This window comes from Zootoca vivipara, chromosome 11 (assembly GCF_965207765.1).
Source record: "Zootoca vivipara chromosome 11, rZooViv2.hap1.1, whole genome shotgun sequence".
Taxonomy (NCBI): domain Eukaryota; kingdom Metazoa; phylum Chordata; class Lepidosauria; order Squamata; family Lacertidae; genus Zootoca; species Zootoca vivipara.
In genome coordinates this window covers 15,840,772-15,862,806 of record NC_142594.1, presented here as the reverse complement: position 1 = coordinate 15,862,806, position 22,035 = coordinate 15,840,772, and the positions used below count along the sequence as shown (strand labels likewise).

Sequence of the window (22,035 nt, the reverse complement as noted above, 5' to 3'; positions counted from 1 at the left end):
ACCCACAAAAGCGACGCTGACACAAAACCTCACACATACACTAAGTAGAATAATAGAAGCATTACCACCCCACCCCACTCGCCATTCCCCTCTCCCTCTCTTTTCTTCCTAACCTAACATTGTGTGCAATACTAAAGTCTCACAACAAATGAAACTGATCTGTAGAAAATGCAACTTGAGAAAGAGACAATGCACGTATTTTTGTAAACTAAGAAATCTAACTTTTTAATTTTTGTAATCTTTGCTGCTATATTATGTTTTTATATGTGTTGGAAGCTGCCTAGAGTGGCTGGGGCAACCCATCCCGATAGGTGGGGTATAAAAAATAAAAAATATTACTATTATTAACTTAGCCTTTAATAGCTCATGGAGTGCAACAGGGCCAAAATACAGCAAAGATGCATTTGTATGAAATCGCCACACTAAATGGATGTGGCTAAATCACCTCACAGAGACTTAACCACTAAAAAAAGAAGAAGTGTAAATTAGATATCAGCCAACAAATACCATCTTTTTTTTAAAAAAAGTAATGGGTAGCCTACAGAGTGCAGGATTTTGTTGCTATAAAACACAATTACGTTATGGTTGTTTTATTTGTTTCGGCTGAAATAATTGCATCAGAGAGAAAATGTGTTTGAGTTTCCTCTTTGAGGTGTTAAATACACCCTTTTGAAATTAATAAAACTTGATATATCCCCCTTGAAAATAGAGTGAATAGAAATATTTAATGAGCCGAAAGCTTCCTCTGATACAGTTCCTATAAATAATTTCTGAAAGGAATAAACTCATCTGAAAAAGCACTGGTATTAGAATTTCACAAATAATTATTACTATAGAAAGCCCAGACAAGTAGACACCCATAATTTGTAAATAATGAAAAGAAGTTTCTGGGCTCACGTGTGATTCTTGCACACGCTGCGTGAACTCTATAAAATGCTTAACTTGCAGTGATTTGTTTGTTGACAGTCCCTGGTGGCAGAAGACTTTCATCTTTTTTCTCTCTCTGAAAAATGGAGCTTTATGTTTTTTTCTACCCAGAAGCACTATATGTTTAAAAAAGCAAAGGGGAGACTAATGGATTGAATGGAAAAGCCATATAAAATGCAGAATGAGTCGTCGCCTTAAACACTGTAATCTTATACATGCTTACTTAGAAGTAAGTCCCATTAATGCAGTTACTTAGAGGTTAAATGGGTATAGGATTGCTAGATTATTGGTTCATTTTTGGCAAAAAACTGCATGTGGCTGAAATACTACTGTAGTACTGTGCTTTGAGCACTTGCTATCTTTCCCAGAGATTGGGTGAAGTTTATCATCTGTTCTGGATCCTGCTGTCCAAGATTTGTATACCTGCAGGAATATTTAGTATTCTCAGTCTTTTCACTTGGGGAGGGGAAGCAGTAACTGGATGAATGACCCGCTATTCAGTAATTTTATAATTGTGAACAACATGTCCTCTCTCTCTGAATTTCAGAAAATATCCTCTAGTGATTCTCTCTGCCGCCACTTGTCCCCATGGTAGGGCTTTAAGTCACTGGGTGTACACATGTAAACACACACACACACACACACACACACACACACACACACATGCTATTTTTTAAAAAAAATAAAATGTGCCTTGTAATGTTGTCTCTTGATGTTTATATTTTGACAGCCATGTCAACTCAGAAGTAAATCTAATAGCTCAGTCGGTAGAGCATGAGACTCTCATTTTCAGGGTTGTGGATTTGAGCCCCATGATGGGCAAAAAAATCCTGCATGACCTTTGAGGTCTCTTCCAACTGAACAATTATTCTATGATTCTATGATTCTAATAGCTTTCAATGGAATTTATTTCTAGGTAGATAGGCACTGGATTATAACCCAAGTTACGCAATGGTATAGTCATCTTGATCCCATTGAGAAAAGGTGGGTTTATAAGCCTTTTACTAAAAAAAAAAAGTTGCTGCATTTGTTAATAATCACATGCTGTATTGGAGTTTTGGTGATTTTTTTATTTTTAAAAAGGGACAAAAAATTAATGAAAAACATGTAAGTAGAAAAATAGGGGTTTGAAATGCAAAGCCACTGTTTTATTATATTTATTTAGCTCCTAAAATTTATATACCGCTTAATAATCCGGGGGGGGGGGGAGAGCAAAGCTTACAAAAACAATAAATATGTTGCTTAAATTTTTTTACAACTCCAGTTTAAAACATTTTTTTAACAACTCCAGTTTAAAACATTTTTTTACAACTCCAGTTTAAAACATTTTGTTTAGTTGTTTAGTCGTGTCCAACTCTTTGTGACCCCATGGACCATAGCACGCCAGGCACTCCTGCCTTCCATTGCCTCCTGCAGTTTGGTCAGATTTATGTTGATAGCTTCAAGAACACTGTCCAACCATCTCATCCTCTGTCGTCCCCTTCTCCTTGTGCCCTCAGTCTTTCCCAACACCAGGGTCTTTTCCAAGGAGTCTTCTCATCTCATGAGGTGGCCAAAGTATTGGAGCCTCAGCTTCATGATCTGTCCTTCCAGTGAGCACTCAGGGCTGATTTCTTTCAGAATGGATAGGTTTGATCTTCTTGCAGTCCATGGGACTCTCAAGAGTCCTCCAGCACCATAATTCAAAAGCATCAAAACACAGTAGAACAGGCTAAAACAAATAAAAACTCATACAAACTTCTAAACACCTTGCTAAGCTAAGTATATGTTTAGCAGGCGACAAAAAGAATACAGTGATATCAAGAGGCGGGAAGTTCCAAAGTTTCAGTGCTGCCACACTAAATGACTGAGTTCTTACAGACTTGGTGGGGGTATTTATGTGGCACCTGCCCAAATGCTAATTCTGCCAACTGAGTGGGCACATACGGTGTACCTGTTGTTGTTGTTGTTTAGTCGTTTAGTCATGTCCGACTCTTCGTGACCCCATGGACCATAGCACGCCAGGCACTCCTGTCTTGCACTGCCTCCCGCAGTTTGGTCAAACTCATGTTCGTAGCTTCGAGAACACTGTCCAACCATCTTGTCCTCTGTCGTCCACTTCTCCTAGTGCCCTCAATCTTTCCCAACATCAGGGTCTTTTCCAAGGATTCTTCTCTTCTCATGAGCTGGCCAAAGTATTGGAGCCTCAGCTTCACGATCTGTCCTTCCAGGGAGCACTCAGGGCTGATTTCCTTAAGAATGGATAGGTTTGATCTTCTAGCAGTCCATGGGACTCTCAAGAGTCTCCTCCAGCACCATAATTCAAAAGCATCAATTATTCGGCGATCAGCCTTCTTTATGGTCCAGCTCTCACTTCCATACATCACTACTGGGAAAACCATAGCTTTAACTATACGGACCTTTGTCGGCAAGGTGATGTCTCTGCTTTTTAAGATGCTGTCTAGGTTTGTCATTGCTTTTCTCCCAAGAAGCAGGCGTCTTTTAATTTGTGACTGCTGTCACCATCTGCAGTGATCAAGGAGCCCAAGAAAGTAAAATCTCTCACTGCCTCCATTTCTTCCCCTTCTATTTGCCAGGAGGTGATGGGACCAGTGGCCATGATCTTGGTTTTTTTGATGTTCAGCTTCAGACCATATTTTGCGCTCTCCTCTTTCACCCTCATTAAAAGGTTCTTTAATTCCTCCTCGCTTTCTGCCATCAAGGTTGTGTCATCTGCCTATCTGAGGTTGTTGATATTTCTTCCGGCAATCTTAATTCCGGCTTGGGATTCATCTAGTCCAGCCTTTCGCATGATGAATTCTGCATATAAGTTAAATAAGCAGGGAGACAATATACAACCTTGTCGTACTCCTTTCCCAATTTTGAACCAATCAGTTGTTCCATATCCAGTTCTAACTGTAGCTTCTTGTCCCACATAGAGATTTCTCAGGAGACAGATGAGGTGATCAGGCACTCCCATTTCTTTAAGAACTCGCCATAGTTTGCTGTGGTCGACACAGTCAAAGGCTTTTGCATAGTCAATGAAGCAGAAGTAGACGTTTTTCTGGAACTCTCTAGCTTTCTCCATAATCCAGCGCATGTTTGCTATTTGGTCTCTGGTTCCTCTGCTCTGTCTCTGGTTCCTCTATGGTGTACCTATTCAGCTACAAATTTCTAAAGCTTTTATCTTTTACAAAGCGTTTGTCATTATAGCAGGTGATGGACAGTAGCAGATAGATGGTGGGACAATCTTAAGCGAGAGGCAGACATTTCTCAGGGTGAGAGAGAAAGGAAAAGCCAGTTCCCAAGTTGAGAGTTGGAAGGGTTTGCCATTTTCTTTGGGTAAGGGGGTGAATGGGATTAAAGGCTAGTTTTGTACACTGAGAAGCATGTGCCCTTAGGTGTTCCGCTACTGATTTCTCCCTCCCTTATTTTTCAGAAGACTGCTGCGTTGTGTTTTATAGTTGCACCTGAGACAATCACTTTCATTATGAGCAACTTTGCATTTTGCAGGGGCTGAGTTGCGGCATTTATTACATTGTGTATGATTTGATATGCTGCCTGGAATGCCTTGCTCATTATGAATGATGTACAGTTATGTTACCATGTTTGGCTTATTGCGTGTTAAGATCCCAGTACCTTCCCCAATAAATAAAGACCCAACTGATACGGAATTTAGTTTAAGGTTATTGGCATAATTTTGGCCACAACTTTATTGATTACAGATCGGGAGTAGTTTGCTTAGGCATCGGTTCCCTGACTAGCTGCACCTGACCTCAGCAGGGCAGCACTGACGCCTGGACTACGGCAGACGTCAGTAAGGGAAAACATCCTAGGGGAGCATTGGACCAGGTTCAGACTCAAGCTCACCACAAATGCTCCCAGGGGCTCTACTGTGGCCCTAACCCCTGGAAGGTGATCGGACAAAAGCAAGGCGAGCCCCTGGATTCCTTTAACGGAATACCCTAGCATTGGAAAATTCCTACCGGGCCCCTGTCCCAAGAACAGATGACCCACGACGGCATAGCAAGGTCATAATGAACCCTAAATATAGGGAGGGTGGGCAGGTGGTCCGGTGCACGAGGCGAAAAAGAGGAAGCTCAATACAAGGTGCAGTGGTATATATGGGTCACTCGGTTAATGCATTAAACAATCCCATTGGCCAGAATTATCCCAGTGACTGAGGGACCACCAATTGGGTTGTTGTGGCTATCCAATCACTCCCACCCACAACAGCAGTGAGGTCCGTCTTGGTGATCTCACAGCAACACGTGTCCTCTGGGAGGAGGACATGATTTATTTGAATTGCTTTTACATGGTTTTGTTTTATTTTTATTTGTATTGTATAGGTGTTATTTATTTATATCATATTGAGATATGTCCAACTAAACAGTTCCACTAGTGCCGGGACTTTCAGATGTGCCATGGAATTTCTCCACCCTCTTCCCTTCCATGTGTGTGTGCCCCATAGACCTCTTCCGGAGGATTAGGGTAGGGGAACAGATTTAGAGGTTGCACAGGGAGAGGAGAAGGAATTTCCTTTGCACAGCTGCAAAGTCCTTGTGTTAGCAGATGTGTTCCGTTGGATAATGCCCTTTGTTTATTAAGTTCTACCCTATTTTGACAAAGACCAGTATCTAAACCTTAAAAATACAATAAAACAAACAACAACATATTTCAGTGGAGATCTGACAGCTGGCAGGCATATTTTGGGAGAAATTCTGGAGTTACTTTGCCCATTATTTCCATTTTGAAACACATTCTCTCTTGAATATTGTCTTAAGCTGCAACGTGGGACCCATTTAGATTTGTTGAAGCTAATTGAAGCGAGTGAGTGCAGGATTATAGCCTTAGTTAATGATTGTGAGTACTGCATCAAATCACCAAAGTGAGAGGCAGGTATATCCAGCGCTCTTTTTTTCTTCTTCTAGAAAAAGAGGTGCAGGAACTCTCACTCTTTTTTTACAGACAACCCTAAATTGGTGAGCTTTTTTTTGGGGGGGGGGGCAAAGTTATTGAGCTCTGGGCATTGTGCCGTTATACAGTTGCCAGTCCGCTCCAAGAGGTGGTGGAACTCCATTCCAGTGAGTTCCAGATGAAAAAAAAAGCCCTGACTATACCTGCAATGGAGTAGAGAAGTGAATTTAATACAGTGTGTTTCACTTTTGCCCCAAGTACCTGAGCCATTTGGAATAATTCTCTAGTTAACTAGTTTGTAGAACTACAAAATTTTAGGGATATCCAGTGAAAGGACACAGCAGACCACAGCTTAAATTACCGATCAGGTTGAATTCCCACACAGTCATGAAATCCACTTGGCATTGGCATAGTAACTGGAAATAATTCTGGGAAGTCAATGAAATTTAGAAACTAGAGTTAAGCATTTGGTTCCCATTGATCTCAATGGGAACTTAGTATGCTGAATCCAGAGAGAATTATGCATACTGACTCTTGCAAAAGCAATATTGCATGACCATTACAATAATGGGAAATAGGGATGCGCTTTGGTCTGGTCTGACTTGGAAAGGGCAGATTAGCCTATTTCTGTTTCATGTCAGTCTTGCATACAGTCAGTTTAAGGTCTAGACCCCTTAATGCTTTTAAAAGATGTGAAAAAAACTTAATCTAAATTATTAAATGTTAACAAACTGCCTTCACTGATACTACTTCTAAAACACTTTTTTGTATGCTTTCCAATACAGTTTCCCCAAAACACATTTTTTTGTGTACGTACTAATCTGAACCCAAACTGGCTCACAAAATTCAGAGACGTATGGGATCCGATTGTCAACTGTGTTCTGATCCATGTATAAGCCCAAGAAAGAAGAATAGGTTTGCTTGCTTTAAAATGCAGACCCTGTGATCTTCTCTTCCATCTGCTGTCTAAGACTTTATGATAAAGTGGGAAAGAAAACTATAGCAGTAATCTCCGAGCACTTGCTCCAAAGCAGTCTTGAATTTAATGAGAGAAACCTCATATTTTCTAATTACCAAGAATTATCTTAAAACAGATCTTCTGTAAATACTCTGTGTGCATCCCAAATCATGGCCTGAGCACAGAGTCATTCACCCAGCTATTTAAAGGGGGGTGGGGTGGAATTGTGTATGTTGTTGCATTGCTTCCTATTATAACAAGATTATGTTGCAATCTTCTTACTGGTAATTATTGCAGCACATTATTCTCCTTTCACATGTAACCAGTACATATTTCTGTGCTTATTTGCCAAGGCATTTGCCTTTTATTTTTACTTCCAAATTGCTTAACTTGTTGGAGGCCTTGAAAATCTAATTACTCCTATATCAGTAGCATAACCAGATTAAAAAACAACAGCCACGTTCCCCCATGACATTTCTGAACAAGACATCAATCAAACTTTGTTGGCTGAGGAATATTGCTTCGGTAAGCCTTGTTCCATATATTAACTTTTAATGTGAAATATCAGGGCAAGGATGGATTGGTTTTTATAATTATTGTAGATAATTATTTAAGATAATGCAACTCCTACATCTTGGTGCATATTTTAGCAACAATATTTTCTGGACAAAAGAGTCATGTGAATTCCCAATAGAAGTACAGGCAACATTTACATGTGTTCAGTTGATGCATGACTGCACACCTGCAATTGGGGGGTTGCTTGTATAATATCATAATAAAATAAACCATGCAAAATCTTAAACTAACAACTTAGGAATCAAGAGTTCTTAAAATATCAGCAGCAAATTTATTTTTATTGTACTAGCCATTGGCCTTGTCAACTTCTAAATACAGTCGTACCTTGGTTTTTGAACAGCCTAGTTCTTGAACGTTTTGGCTCCTGAACGATTGAAACCCGGAAGTGACTGCTCCAATTTTCGAACATTCTTTTGGAAGCCGAACGTCCGACGGGGCTTCCGGGGCTTCCGATTGGCTGCAGGAGCTTCCTGCAGCCAATCAGAAGCCACGATTTGGAAGTCGAACACTTTGGAAGTCGAACAGACTTCTGTAATGGATGGCATTCGACTTCCAAGGTACGACAGCCCCCTTTTTATGTGGGGGTTATATTCCGAGGAACTACGCATGTCAGTGAAATCACATATAATTGAAACCCACTGGAAAAAAAACATGCAAACAGCTTGCCAGATGGAACAGCCAATACCTTCCTTCAACTGCATGCTGTTCTGGGGGTTCTCCTGACTCCCACAGAGCCAGTTTTTTGAAGTCTTTCCATGGTCTTCCACTAGAAGGGTTAGTTAGCTGAATCCTCCCATTCTTAAAAAAGAAAGGCGCACACATCCAAGTTCAAACCGAGAATAAAACATGAGCAGCAGGCCTAATTCAAAACAGTGGTGAGATAAAATCTGAATCTCTTGAAAAGCCTGAGTGAGTGTATGTGATTCCTCCAAGACGGCAGCTGAAAAGAAAACAAAAAAGATATGGATTTGATGTGACTTGTAAATTATCACAATATACTATGGATAGCTCTTCCATTATTTCACTGTGGAATACGTTACTCTTTGGAATGGCCCATTATAAGGGGCATATCAAATACAGTATTACCAAAGTTATCTGACTGCTACAATAACTCCAGCCATTCTTCCTTCTTTCACGTTTCCTTGCGATGTGTGGATTAGCTTGCAATCATGGGTTATTGGGTGCAATTGCACTTTGGTTATGGAAATCAAATTCGTTTGCTTGCTTTGGCGGTGACAGTGAATGAAGGTCAAGAGAGAGAGGCTGACATTCAACTCTACTCCTACTCAGAACAGACCTACAGTATTGAGGTTTATGGACTTGACTGGAGGTCTCCGAAATGTCAAACTGAAAATCTGCACATGTACACATGTACAGAGTTAAATAGTTTTAGAGGTTTTTTGTTTTTTTAAAAAACAACTAAAACCATGATTAGTATTACAAATTAGCAGGCCAGCTCTGTTATGCATTATGCCATTCCATGCTATTTGCATGTAGATTCCCATTGTGTAATGCCCTTTTGGTATCTCTGTGTGATAAGAATTAAAATTGCATTGCTTGCAATGATGAGAAGAGCCATATCCCTAACGACAAATTACAGTGCCAGACACCTAAGCAAGAAAAAATTGTTATCAGATGTTATTGTTCCATTTATGACCAATTATCAGAACTTGGGGTCTTGGCCGCTGCAATTAATTATTAACTTTTATTTAGGGAAAAACGTATGTCCAATTAATTTGGATATTTCTTCGGCAATCACTCATAGCCAAGTAAGATTTTAAGGTTTCCAGGCGGGAGTTGATCACGGTGTGGATTTTCCAAGTGTGCCTTCCTCTTAGCACGTTTCTCCCTTGCGTCCTGAGATCGAGCATCTTCAAAGCCCATGACACCTTTGGTAAAGGCTGTTCTCCAACTGGAGCACTCGCAGGCCAGTGTTTCCCAGTTGTCAGTGTTTGTACTACATTTTTTTAGATTTGCCTTGAGACAGTCTTTAAACCTCTTTTGTTGACAACGGTCGGATACACCGTTGCATTCACATTTAAGTGTTTTATTGCTATGGGCAATAAGTACTGCTATGAATACCAGGTGTGTAAGGCCTGTTGATCTGGAGCAATGAACAGGATGGGGCATGTGTAGGTAAAAACATGAGCACAACTTTATTGGTTGCAGAATATCAGGATTTTGCACAGGACAGAACAAGGATCCTATTAGAGGGCAGCCCACCTGCTGGCCAATGTCTCTCCTAGCCTGTGTGCTAGGCAGCCCTGAGGGCAGGGTCAGCCTTGCCCATGAGAAGGAATGAAGCAGCCACCTTGGGTGGTGAAATCCCACAATGCAGTGCCCTTGCTGGTACCCTACTACCAGGGCTGCACAGCTGCTGCTGCTGCTTCCGGCGAGATGCCGCTGAAGATTAAGCTAACGGCCACATTCTATAAGTACATTAGAATATACATTGTATGAAGAGCTTTCAGACACAGAACAAAGATTTGGTATCATTATGCTTTGGAAGCTTTTGCTTATTCTGGCTCCCTACTAGCTTCCAGACACAATTCAGAGTTGCTACATGGTTTGGGGCAGGGGTGGCCAATGTGGTCCCCTCCCAGATGTTGCTGGACTCCAACTCCCATCAGCCCCAGACAGCATCTTCCAGAAGAAGAAAAAATATACAGTAAGCCCTTTTTGTGGGATTCCAGCATTCACTTCTATCAGAATTGTGTCCAGCCACTTCTGGTGTTTTAGTTTCTATTTAAAAACTGAGAAGGCATTTAGTATTGGCTGGAGGTTTCTTGATTTAATTTTATGGTCTGCAGTTATTTGGCTTTAAGTGCATTTTTAGACATTATTTTTTAGAAATAGCTTTTAATTTTGTTTCAATGGTGATTTTTGATTGTACCTTTTGTGGCAGTGGTATGGTGTTAAGTCAAGAAATAAATGCAATCTGGCGACCTTCCAAGTTCTCTCCAAGTATTTTGAGAGGGAGGAAAAAATCCCTCCATTCACACCAGTCATAATTTTACAAACCTCCGTAATGTTCTCTTCCCTTAGTCACCATTTCCACCCCGAAAATCTAAAAAAATCCCTCCATGCGCAATTGCACACAAATCAATGCGGTGTGTTCTGAAAACAGGCATCCCCTTAGGCTGGCTGCTGAAAGTCTCCCATATGTTCCACTCTGGCATTGCCAATTTCAGAGAGTGGTCCATTCTGTGTCTTGGAAAATCACCCATTCATCTCATTTAACCAAGTGAAAAAACACGGTTTTCGCCTGATCTAATCAACAGACTCAGAAAAACATCTTTGTTTGCCTTGACATCCCCCAAATCTGCCCCTGTAATTGGTCTCTTTGTTGATTATCAAAGTGCAAGCATAGAAAATTAACCACCTTTGTAAGGGTAGCTTTTGAAGGTCAGGTGAGAAATGCAAAGACAGCATGCAGGATATTACCATACAATACTGTTAGTGCTGCACTTTTCAGGAGCACTTAAGTCTCCTTCTCTTTTAAGTATGCTTGACAACTGGGCTAGGTTTTAAACAACAATAAAATGAACATCCCTATTTCTCTCTCTCTCTCCCCCCCCCCCCAACTTTTGTTTTTCAGGTATGGAAAAATTGTATCCACAAAAGCAATTCTAGACAAAAACACAAATCAGTGCAAAGGTAAGTGCCAAAATTCCTCCCTGCAAATTCCACATCAGATTGATTGACTGGTGTTTGCGCTGCAAAAGTTCAGGCTATGGCGGTGCAATCAACATAATGTACAGTATATTGAAAACATGTTTAATAATGCTGCTCCTTCGAGTTCTACTTCCAGTAACATTGCTCATTAATTTTTTTCATTAACAAACAAAATGAAAATCACAAATCAGAACAACTATCAAATTGCTTCGGCAGCAAAGTAAATTACCTCCTAACCACACAGTGTCATCTGATTTGAACAATATTATCGGTGATGCAAATTGATTTCCTATGTAAAAATTTGAAACTCTTGGGAAAGCTTTCCCAAGCAAATCCTCATTCCGCTTTTCTCTCTTTTGACATCTTGTGCTCCGTTCTTGTAAGAAAATGTTAACTGTGGCCCAACCGCATCGCTTCTGAAATAGTGGCGTAGTGGAATGAAAAGGAATCTGTGTAGCGCTTGCAGTTTATTTTCATTTAATGGCTAATACTTTAAAATATGTTTTGTCGTTTAAATGAATTCGAATGCAGAGTGCATCAGCGTGACATGCTATGGTTGCCTACAAAATATTTTTATTCCGACATTCTTAATATGCAAAATACACTTATGGCAGGGATGGTGTACTTGGGCCTAGGAGCTGAATTTTGCCTTCCAAGCTTCTAGCTGTCTCGCCCTAAAAACCCACCCCAGGCTCTCACTTGCCCTAAAAATCCACCCCAGGCTCTCACTTCCCCTCACCATCCCCAAGTGCTTTTGCCCTGGTAGGCGTGTGTCCTTGAACTCCCTCTTCCTTGCCTGCATGGGTGAATTTGTGTGTGGAAAGCTAAAGGGAGGTGAAACTTTGCACGACTGGAATGCAGTCCGCTGCCGAGAAGCAAGAGTCATGTCTGTTGCTCTGTCTGCTTTTTCATCTGCCCTCCCACCCTTCCTTGAAAGGTTGGCTACGAGGAGAAGCTGCCCTTGGCCTGAAAACCCCCCCCCCACATTTCCTACCCCTGTTCTAGAGCGCAATAATGGTATTTTTAATGATTTATCAACACATTATCTCTTTTGCGGGAAGATGTTTCACCGGAGTTCTGACTCTTGCAGCGCAGTTTACATCTTTATTCCATAAAATATTCATTTCGCACGTCTGGTATCCACCATTAATCTACTGTCTGGGAACCGTTGCTCAGACAGAAATGACAAGCGTGGATTATAGTCTTAACTTGTTAGGGTGCCAGATATCAACGAGTAGCGGCGGCTTTGATTGACATGTTTTGCACATCCACCACAATTATTTCAAATCTGACCCCATCGTGGTTCAGGTCCCATTTGGAATAGGCTCGATTCTTCTCTGGCCTTCCTTGCTACTGCCCACCCCTTTTCTCAAGACCCTACTTTACTAAGTCAGTGGGAACAGCTGTGCAGAGAGGCCTTGACTCTGACACGTGTTATTGAAAATAGCGCCCCATGAAGCAGCATAGATGGGGCACCAACGCTCTCCCTGTGCCCCTTTCTCCTTCTGGTAATTGCCGGTCACACGCTGTGTTCAGAAGCTGGGAGAGCTCCACCTACATGGCCACAAGGTCTGCTTCTGCTTCTTGACATTGCTCACTGAAATAAGGAAGTAGGGACAATATCATTTCCAGAAGTAGTGGACTGTGAAATCAAGCAATGTGGGGACTGCATTTCCGATGCCTCTCTGTTTCATTGTGTGTTGACTACTTTTGTGTGACAATCCAGGCCACAGGGAGGTTGTTGAGAAACCATCTCATCATCCTTTGGCAAGTTATGCATTTGGAAAAAAAGCAGGTAGCAGGGAGGGTTTCTGCCATGTTTGGGAACACGATAGGTCTCTGCTTGGAATAGAGCGGAGTTCACATGAGTTGCTGTGGTTCCAAAGTGGGAATTCACTTGTTGAGGTGGGTCCCTAGGCACCTACATGGGGTGTCAGGGAAGTCTTGAATCTTTAAATACAGGCCTGCATTTCATTTACAGTGGTACCTCGGGTTACAAACACTTCGGGTTACAGGCTCCGCTAACCAGCTACCAGAAAAAACAGCTACCAGGTTTTTAGAGGACATCTGAAGGCAGCCCTGTTTAGGGAGGCTTTTAATGTTTAATAGATTATTGTATTTCATTTTTCTGTTGGAAGCCGCCCAGAGTGGCTGGGGTATAAATAAATAAATAATAATTATTATTATTATCCCGGAAGTAGTACTTCGGGTTAAGAACTTTACCTCAGGATGAGAACAGAAATTGCTCGGCGGCGGCATGGCGGCAGCGGGAGGCCCCATTAGCAAAAGTGGTACCTCAGGTTAAGAATGGTTTCAGGTTAAGAATGTACCTCCGGAACGAATTAAGTTCGTAACCAGAGGTACCACTGTATATCTAAAATGGAAAGAAGCGCACAAGTGGAAAATGTGTGTACAGTGGAGTCTTTCTCGCTTTAGCTTTAGCTATGGCCTTCTTGCTTTTAATATGGGTTCCTGGTTAGGTAAAGAGGACTCTGCAGGATGAGCTACAGCAAACATGGTCTCTCCCTATGCTGCGAGTCCAAATTATCATCAGCCTGCACTGCCAGCGTTCAGGGATGATGGGAGTTGTAGTCCCAACAGCATCTGAGAGGGCAGGGGTAAGTATAGCGAGTGAACAAAAGTCTGCACAACCCTTTTGGTCATTTAGATTGCACCATCTCCTTTGTTAGACTAAATTGAGTCGGACCCACAATTTGGAGGCACGGGTCTGCATCCTAAATCAGTTGCAACGTATTCTCGAAACGGAACCATCTGCATCTTCGGCATCTTAAAGGCATTGGACTGAGCAGTGGGTGATAATGACGTAAAGGTTACTGTGCGTAGTCAAAAGCTTTTGAGAACCTCGAGTTTTTGATAGCCTTGTAATTTCTGATCAGAGTAGCATTTCACATTAGCTTCACTGTCTTATCTTCGCTTTTTGATCTCATTATACTACCTACACACATCCTTTCCCCCCTGGAAATCTTTCCAAATTACTTCAGTTATCATGATGTAATTCTCTAGTGAGGATGTGAGAGGAGTCCTACTTCCAAGACTATATGCATATAAGGCTTTAGAATAGAAGTCCCCCCCCCAAAAAAGACCCCACCATATAATTTGTTCAATGGAGAGCATAGCTAGAGCACACGTGCGAATATCCAATTGCCAACTCACCTAGGGGGGGGGGGTTAAATGAGGGTTTTCTCAAGGTTATTACAGTCTATCTGGAGCTGATGCAGAACCACACTCCAGAGAGAACTCTACTTTCTTGTAACATTGACAGTGTGCGGATATTTAAAAGTTCCCCTGTTCCCCAGCAAAACTGTGCAGATCTTCCTCAGAGGTGCTTCCCATTGGTACAGTGAAGGGGAAAGACTGGGGGGTGGGGGGAGAGAGGCAAAGTTACTGGTCTTTTTCCGGAGCACCAGAGAAATTAATAGAATCGTAGAATTCAACCCTCTGCAATTCAGACTCTTCTTCCGCTGACAAGTAGTAGTAGTAGTAGTAATATATTAATTATACCACGCCCATCTGGCTGTGTTTCCCCAGCCACTCTGGGTGGCTCCCAACAGAATATTAGAAACATGATAAAACATCAAACATTAAAAACTTCCCTAAACAATGCTTTGTAGCTTGTTTGCATGAGATTATTGCAGTGAAAAGTCAAAGAATGAGGGGAAATAAGTAGAGGCTGGAAACCTCTTTCCTTTGATGGCGTTCCCATTTCACACACATAGTTCAAATGGCAGTAACACTTCCTTGCATCGTGATTTGCATTTCTAAGTAAAAGCTAAAGATTTGCATTTTGGCAGTGGAGGGAATGAACCTAAGCAGCCAGCAGTGAGTTCGGTCGTTTGTTCCCAGAAAAACGCATAGGATTACAGCCTCGCTCTTCGCTGCGTCCCTGCTCCTTTGTGTTGTGGATCAATGTACAAGTGGATCAATGACTGGATTCTCGTGTTGGGCATGGCTATGAAGGCTTGCCCTTCCTTTAGAAGTGAGGAAGGTGGTGGGATTCAGGGTTTTCTGTGTTGGAACCCCACCTCAGGTCCTGCCTGATGATTTCCCACAGGCATCTGGGTGGCTATTGCAAGAACAAGATGCTGGACTCGATTCTCCCTTGGCCTGATCCGGCAGGCTCTTCTTAAGCACACATGAAAGTCTCCCCCTGGTGCTGTTCACCTGGCACCAACCTTGCAAAGTTTTAAGCGCCAGGTGAAATGTTTCCTGCTTCCTGTGCTTCCAGCGGGATCGCGATGTGTGCTTTTGCTGCTGTTACGGGATACAGTACAATTTTTTATTATTCCTGTTATTTGTATCTGGCTTCAGGCTGCTTTCTGCTTTGAGGCTGATCTGTGCTCCATTGAAATAACTTCTGAGTAGACACACACGGAAGATTCACTCTGCACGTCTGTTTTATTTTGGTAACTTTGAAAATGGCTCCCCCCCAAAAAAAAAACAAACTTTTTTTGTGTTTTGTTTTAACGTAGAAGTTACCCTGAGAGTCTTTTCTAAGATTGAAAAGTGAGTTAGGAAGAGGCTAAATTAATAAATGCATTTGATTTATTAAATTTATACCCCGCTTTCCCTCCAAGGGACTCAAAGCCATATATGTGATCCATCCTTTTTAATTGTCTCAGTAACTCTATGGGGTCTAGGCAGAGAGATGACTGGCTCTATTGATTTCATGACTGAGTTAGGATCTGAAACCTCCCAATGGCTCTGTCTCCCAGTTGCCCAGCCTGCAGCCTGCCAGTTGCTAGCTGCCAGCTTCTAGCTAACATAGTTCTCAGCTCTGCCCTTTGCCTTCCTAACTACCAGAAATTCTAGATTCAGGTAGGTAGCCATGCTGGTCTGACTAAACCTGTATGCAGGTAATGAGACATATGCTAAGGCTATTTTTGGTCAGCTGCATACTATCCCTTGCTTTTTCAATGAAGACTAATTACCCCCACCCCACCCTCCCACTATATACCGCATAAGGGTCTGGTGACTTCTGTTTCAGTGTACAGTATCTGAAGAAGTGTATATGCACACGGAAGCTTATACAGTAGTACCTCGACTTACGAATGCCTCGACTTCCGAAGTTTTCGACTTATGAAGTCCACAAACTCGGAAGTATTTTCGCCGTGCGTGCGTTCTGCACATGTGCAGAAGTGGCATGCACAAAATGGACGCTTTGACTTACGAAGGATTCGACATCCGAAGAGCGCCGCGGAACGGATCGCCTTCGTAAGTCGAGGTACCACTGTACCCAGAACAAACTTAGTTGGTCTCTAAGGTGCTACTGGACATTTTTTTTTAATTTTTTAAATCTATTTTAACTACCAGAAAGTTGAGGAAGGGGCCCCCACCCTTTTGTTATCTGGCACAGAACCACTTCCTTTGTTACCTTAATGGCCCATACTTAGAGGGCCATTACCTCACCAGGAAGCTAGCCTGGTTATTCCAGGAATTAAATCCAATCGGGATCCAGGAATTAGAAGGGGGCTCAAGCATACAGCCTACACATCCCCCCCACCTCATAACACTATAAACAAGTGTCTTTAGCCACCCAGTGAATGATTTGCCCATCTACCTGATTGTTAATGCTACCACCTTTGCCTCCTAGTTGTAAAGAGGCAGTTGGGTGTTTGGTTTCCCAGCTTAGAAGAGAAGGAGGTGATGGCAACAGCAGCTGGGCAGAAACAAAGCAGACCCATTAGCATTTGCTTTGCTGTTTAATATTAAACCCAGAGTGTGCTGTCTCTACAGTATAGTATCATGATTCCAGTCTCTTGTTAAGCAGACTTGATGGCTTAAACGTTTGGTGTAGATGTAAGGTTCATTCTCTGTAAATTGTATAGCAATGAAATCGGATTTATTGGCTGCAATCCTCTGGCTACGTACCTGGAAGTTTGCCCTGTCAAACACAGTAGGACTTACTTTCAAGTAAACATGCACAGTGCCAAAGAATGCTCCAACTACCGCACAATTGCGCTCATTTCACACGCTAGCAAGGTTATGCTTAAAATTCTACAAGGCAGGCTTAGGCAGTATGTGGACCGAGAACTCCCAGAAGTGCAAGCTGGATTTCGAAAGGGCAGAGGAACCAGAGACCAAATAGCAAACATGCGCTGGATTATGGAGAAAGCTAGAGAGTTCCAGAAAAACGTCTACTTCTGCTTCATTGACTATGCAAAAGCCTTTGACTGTGTCGACCACAGCAAACTATGGCAAGTTCTTAAAGAAATGGGAGTGCCTGATCACCTCATCTGTCTCCTGAGAAATCTCTATGTGGGACAAGAAGCTACAGTTAGAACTGGATATGGAACAACTGATTGGTTCAAAATTGGGAAAGGAGTACGACAAGGTTGTATATTGTCTCCCTGCTTATTTAACTTATATGCAGAATTCATCATGCGAAAGGCTGGACTAGATGAATCCCAAGCAGGAATTAAGATTGCCGGAAGAAATATCAACAACCTCAGATATGCAGATGACACAACCTTGATGGCGGAAAGCGAGGAGGAATTAAAGAACCTTTTAATGAGGGTGAAAGAGGAGAGCGCAAAATATGGTCTGAAGCTCAACATCAAAAAAACCAAGATCATGGCCACTGGTCCCATCACCTCCTGTCAAATAGAAGAGGAAGAAATGGAAGCAGTGAGAGATTTTACTTTCTTGGGCTCCTTGATCACTGCAGATGGTGACAGCAGTCACGAAATTAAAAGACGCCTGCTTCTTGGGAGAAAAGCAATGACAAACCTAGACAGCATCTTAAAAAGCAGAGACATCACCTTGCCGACAAAGTTCCGTATAGTTAAAGCTATGGTTTTCCCAGTAGTGATGTATGGAAGTGAGAGCTGGACCATAAAGAAGGCCGAAGAATTGATGCTTTTGAATTATGGTGCTGGAGGAGACTCTTGAGAGTCCCATGGACTGCTAGAAGATCAAACCTATCCATTCTTAAGGAAATCAGCCCTGAGTGCTCCCTGGAAGGACAGATCGTGAAGCTGAGGCTCCAATACTTTGGCCACCTCATGAGAAGAGAAGAATCCTTGGAAAAGACCCTGATGTTGGGAAAGATTGAGGGCACTAGGAGAAGGGGACGACAGAGGACGAGATGGTTGGACAGTGTTCTTGAAGCTACGAACATGAGTTTGACCAAACTGCGGGAGGCAGTGCAAGTCAGGAGTGCCTGGCGTGCTATGGTCCATGGGGTCACGAAGAGTCGGACACGACTAAACAACTAAACAACAACAAACATGCACAGGGTTGCATAGATAATTGCCACAGTCTTTATTTTAGCGCGCGCGCGCACACACACACACACACACACACACACACACACACTTGAATTGAGCCATCAGACCTCAGGAAATATCTTCAGTTGCTGCGATAGGGTTCACTGGGGACGCCTCTTGATGAAGCCTCTCGTTTGAGACTGCTCTTCCTTGGGTGGCGTGCATACTAAACAACAGCAAGCGAGCGTTCTCTAATAGGACTGCATAAAACAAAACAAGAGCTGTCACCGTAGAATGGCCCCAAATCATTGAATGAAGCAAGGAACGGAACTGCATATGGGGAAGAACAAAAAACAGATACATGATACAATCAGATGCAAACATTAAAAGATGCTCAGTAAGATGTAAAGTTGGGAAGTTTTTTTTGTTTTGTTTTTTGTTGCCTCCCCGGTTTATGATTTGCATATTTCGTTTCTTTGCTAATTTGAATGATCAGGGAGGGCGAACCGAAGAAACATGTATCTTAAATGCATAGCGGGTCTGCAAGGTTTCTCATATAATCCTCCATACCCCCACCACCTTTCTGATATAGCTAAGTGTTCAGAGGGATTGAGTAGTGGAAGTTTCAGTACACTGTTTCCATACTTCACCGCAATGTTCATTTGCCAAAGTATACAAGCCAGTTTCTTAAGAGCATGAATTACTGCCTTCTGCATCTGGCCTTGCAGGCTCTTCATAACTGTGTGCCACTTTTATTTTCTGGTTTAATCAAGAACTCAGGCTAGCCCTGTATATCTGCTCAGGAACTGGAATGGATGTCACATGGGAGAATTATACGGGATCCTAAGCGCCACCTGTGAGGGTGATAGGCACCTTTTGTAGCCAAAGAGGCACCACCTACACACAAGACAACCTTGAGGTTTGCAGAAGTATGAAACAAAAAAATATTTTAGAAATAAATGAAAAACAATCCTAAGAGGAGATAAACAACCCAAGGCAGACTGAGTGATGTGTACTCAGGGCCCAAGCTGGATGTTAGGTTCATGAATAATATGCCACTGCATACCTTGGTTTTCCTTAATTAATTACACGTGTGGGGAGGGAGGGGGTTCTTACTGGGAAGATGAAGAAGATAATTTATTTACTCCCTCTCATACACATGTGACTTTCTTTCTAGAGCTCCAAACCAAAGGCATGTGTGTACTGAATCTCAGACTAAAGGCCCATCTCATCCAATTGGTAGTGAATTGGCACGCAGTGCAAACCTTTCAAGACTAGTGTCATATATATAAGGTAAAGGGACCCCTGATCCTTAGGTCCAGTCACGGACGACTCTGGAGTTGCGGCGCTCATCTCGCTCTATAGGCCGGGGGAGCCGGCGTTTGTCCGCAGACAGCTTCCAGGTCATGTGGCCAGCATGACTAAGCTGCTTCTGGCGAACCAGAGCAGCGCACGGAAACGGCATTTACCTTCCCGCCAGAGCAGTACCTATTTATCTACTTGTACTTTGTCCTTTCGAACTGCTAGGTTGGCAGGAGCTGGGACCAAGCAACGGGAGCTCACCCCGTTGTGGGGATTCGAACCGCCAACCTTCTAATCAGCAAGCCCTAGGCTCAGTGGTTTAGACCACAACACCACCCACGGTCTAGGCAGAGATAGCCAGCAGCATCACTGCCAATTCATTACCAAGTTCAATTCAAGGTGTTAATATTGACATTTTAAAGCCCTAAATGACTGGGCTCCCCAAATATCTGAAGCAGTTCCTCTTCCCATGTCCACATGTCCAGATATCCTATTTTTAAAAGATGTCTGAAGGCAGCCCTGTTTATGGAAGTTTTTAATATTTAATGCTGTATTGTTTTTAACACTTGATTGGGAGCTGCCCAGAGTGTCTGGGGAAACTCAGCCAGATGAATAATAATAAATATGTTATTGTTATTGTTATTATTAGATTTGCAGGGGAGGCCCTGCTGCTGCTACTGCCACCACTGTCTGTGGTTTGAGGAGCAGTGGGCAGGGCCTTCTCTGTGGTAGCTCCCAGCTTGTGGAAAGACCTCCCTTCTGTAGTTCATTTTGAACCACCACTGTATTCTGTTTGATAGTTGGTCAAGATACCTCTTTACCCAGATCCTCTGCATGGCTGTGCACTGCAATTCTGGTTTGGAGTTTACTTGTTCTGGTGGTGGCGGCGGCGTTGTTGTTTTTATTTGATTTGATGGTTTTAGTGTATTCTGTACTTATTTTGATTGTGATATTTGTTACCTGCCCTGGGTGTTAGGTGAAAGGTGCGAGCTGCAAGTACAAATAAATAAAAGAACAAAACAGAATAAATTAACTTTAAAAAAAAATTAAAACAGTTATTACTAAAAAGAGCATATAGCCCCCCAAAACACATTTCAGAATAGCACATAAAACAGACCCAGCATGCCCTTCCCCTCTTCACAGTATGAACAGATGGGCCTTGCATGGATTCCAGAAAGTTTCCCAGAAACAGCAGTTCTTTTAGGAAGCCAGTTATCTCCTATTCCTAATAATTTAGCTGCTGTCATGTACCACTTCCCTTCATATGCACAAGACTTCAGATTGATATTTATTTACTTTTTTTACATTCATAGCCCACCTTTCCTTCAACACGTTCCAGGTGGTGCCCATGGCTCTGCTCCTTCTTGTTTTATCCCCCAAACAGCCTGGTGCTCTTAGTTTTACTAATCATAAGTAACACATTTCTAATTCTGTGGTTCCATGATAACATGGGGTAGGGGTGCAGGAAGTCCCCAGTGCTAAGTTTTGTCCAGGTTACCTTGCAGGTGAGCTCAAGATTTGTATCAGAACAAGGCCATGTTGTTGAATACAAACCCTCTCGTCTTCCGCAAGGGGAAGGATTGCAAGCGGGACTCGCTTCCCGCACTTCACAGGGCCCACGTGGCTGGTCCCCCTGCCTCACAGGGAGTCCTGGGCTCGCGTCATCCCCTCAGCCGGGGGGGGGGGCATGGTCTTGCCACATTCAAACGGCCGTGGGCCCCGAGCTCCACCTCTTTGGATCCTGCACGCACGGATCTCCCTCCCTCCCTCTAATGCTATGTATTCAACACCTGACCTTGCTATGGACTTTGGTTGGTCGCCTTGGTTGTCCAAGGGGCCTGGTAGGATTTTTCCCCCAGTTTGCAGATTGGCTCCACCTACCTCCATAGCTGCCAAGTCTCCAGTTTTCCCCGGGAAATCCCCGTTTTTCAAGCTGTTCCTAGCTGAATTGTTTTCCCCCGGTTTATTCTGGCGCGGCGGCCATTTTGGAACTGGGCAAAGCAGCATCAAAAGTCACTTCTGAGCATGCTCCGCCCAGTTCCAAAATGGCGGCAGCGCTACTTCCGCTCTGCTATTTCCGGCTCGGTCCCTTCTTTCTCTGACAGCAACTTTGCAGGTATGCCTACCTCATAGCAAATCATCACAACTTTGTAAGGTTTGGCGGTTAGGCAGGCATTGGAAATTGTGTTGTGTGTCAGAGGGGAGGTTGTGGCCATCACCTACCCCTGCCCTTGAAGGGTATTCCGTCCGATGCCCAGGTGGTGGCTAGGGCCATGGCACGACCGTCTGGTGACTCCAGGGGAGAGCTTCCAGTTGATTTGCATCAACAAGCTTCCCCTACAGGTTGTTAACCCTTGTGTGACTTCCTGCAGAGCGGGCAGGAGTCAAGTATAGTCGGTTCGGGTCCAATGCCTAAGCCAATACCACTCACATTCTGTAACCAATAAAGTTGTGGCCTTTTTTTAGCTCATTATC

At 42.9% G+C, this 22,035-nt stretch overlaps 1 protein-coding gene across 5 annotated transcripts in view; it reads left to right on the top strand.

Moving 5' to 3' along the window:
* The window catches only part of RBMS3 (RNA binding motif single stranded interacting protein 3), a 755,586-nt gene that overhangs the window by 419,496 nt on the left and 314,055 nt on the right, over window positions 1–22,035 (top strand). For all 5 annotated transcript variants that reach the window (XM_035130054.3, XM_088653927.1, XM_035130057.3 and 2 more), the window contains one exon: window positions 10,956–11,014. In XM_035130054.3, coding sequence (XP_034985945.3) covers window positions 10,956–11,014 — 59 coding nt within the window. The remainder of the gene's footprint in view (window positions 1–10,955; window positions 11,015–22,035) is intronic.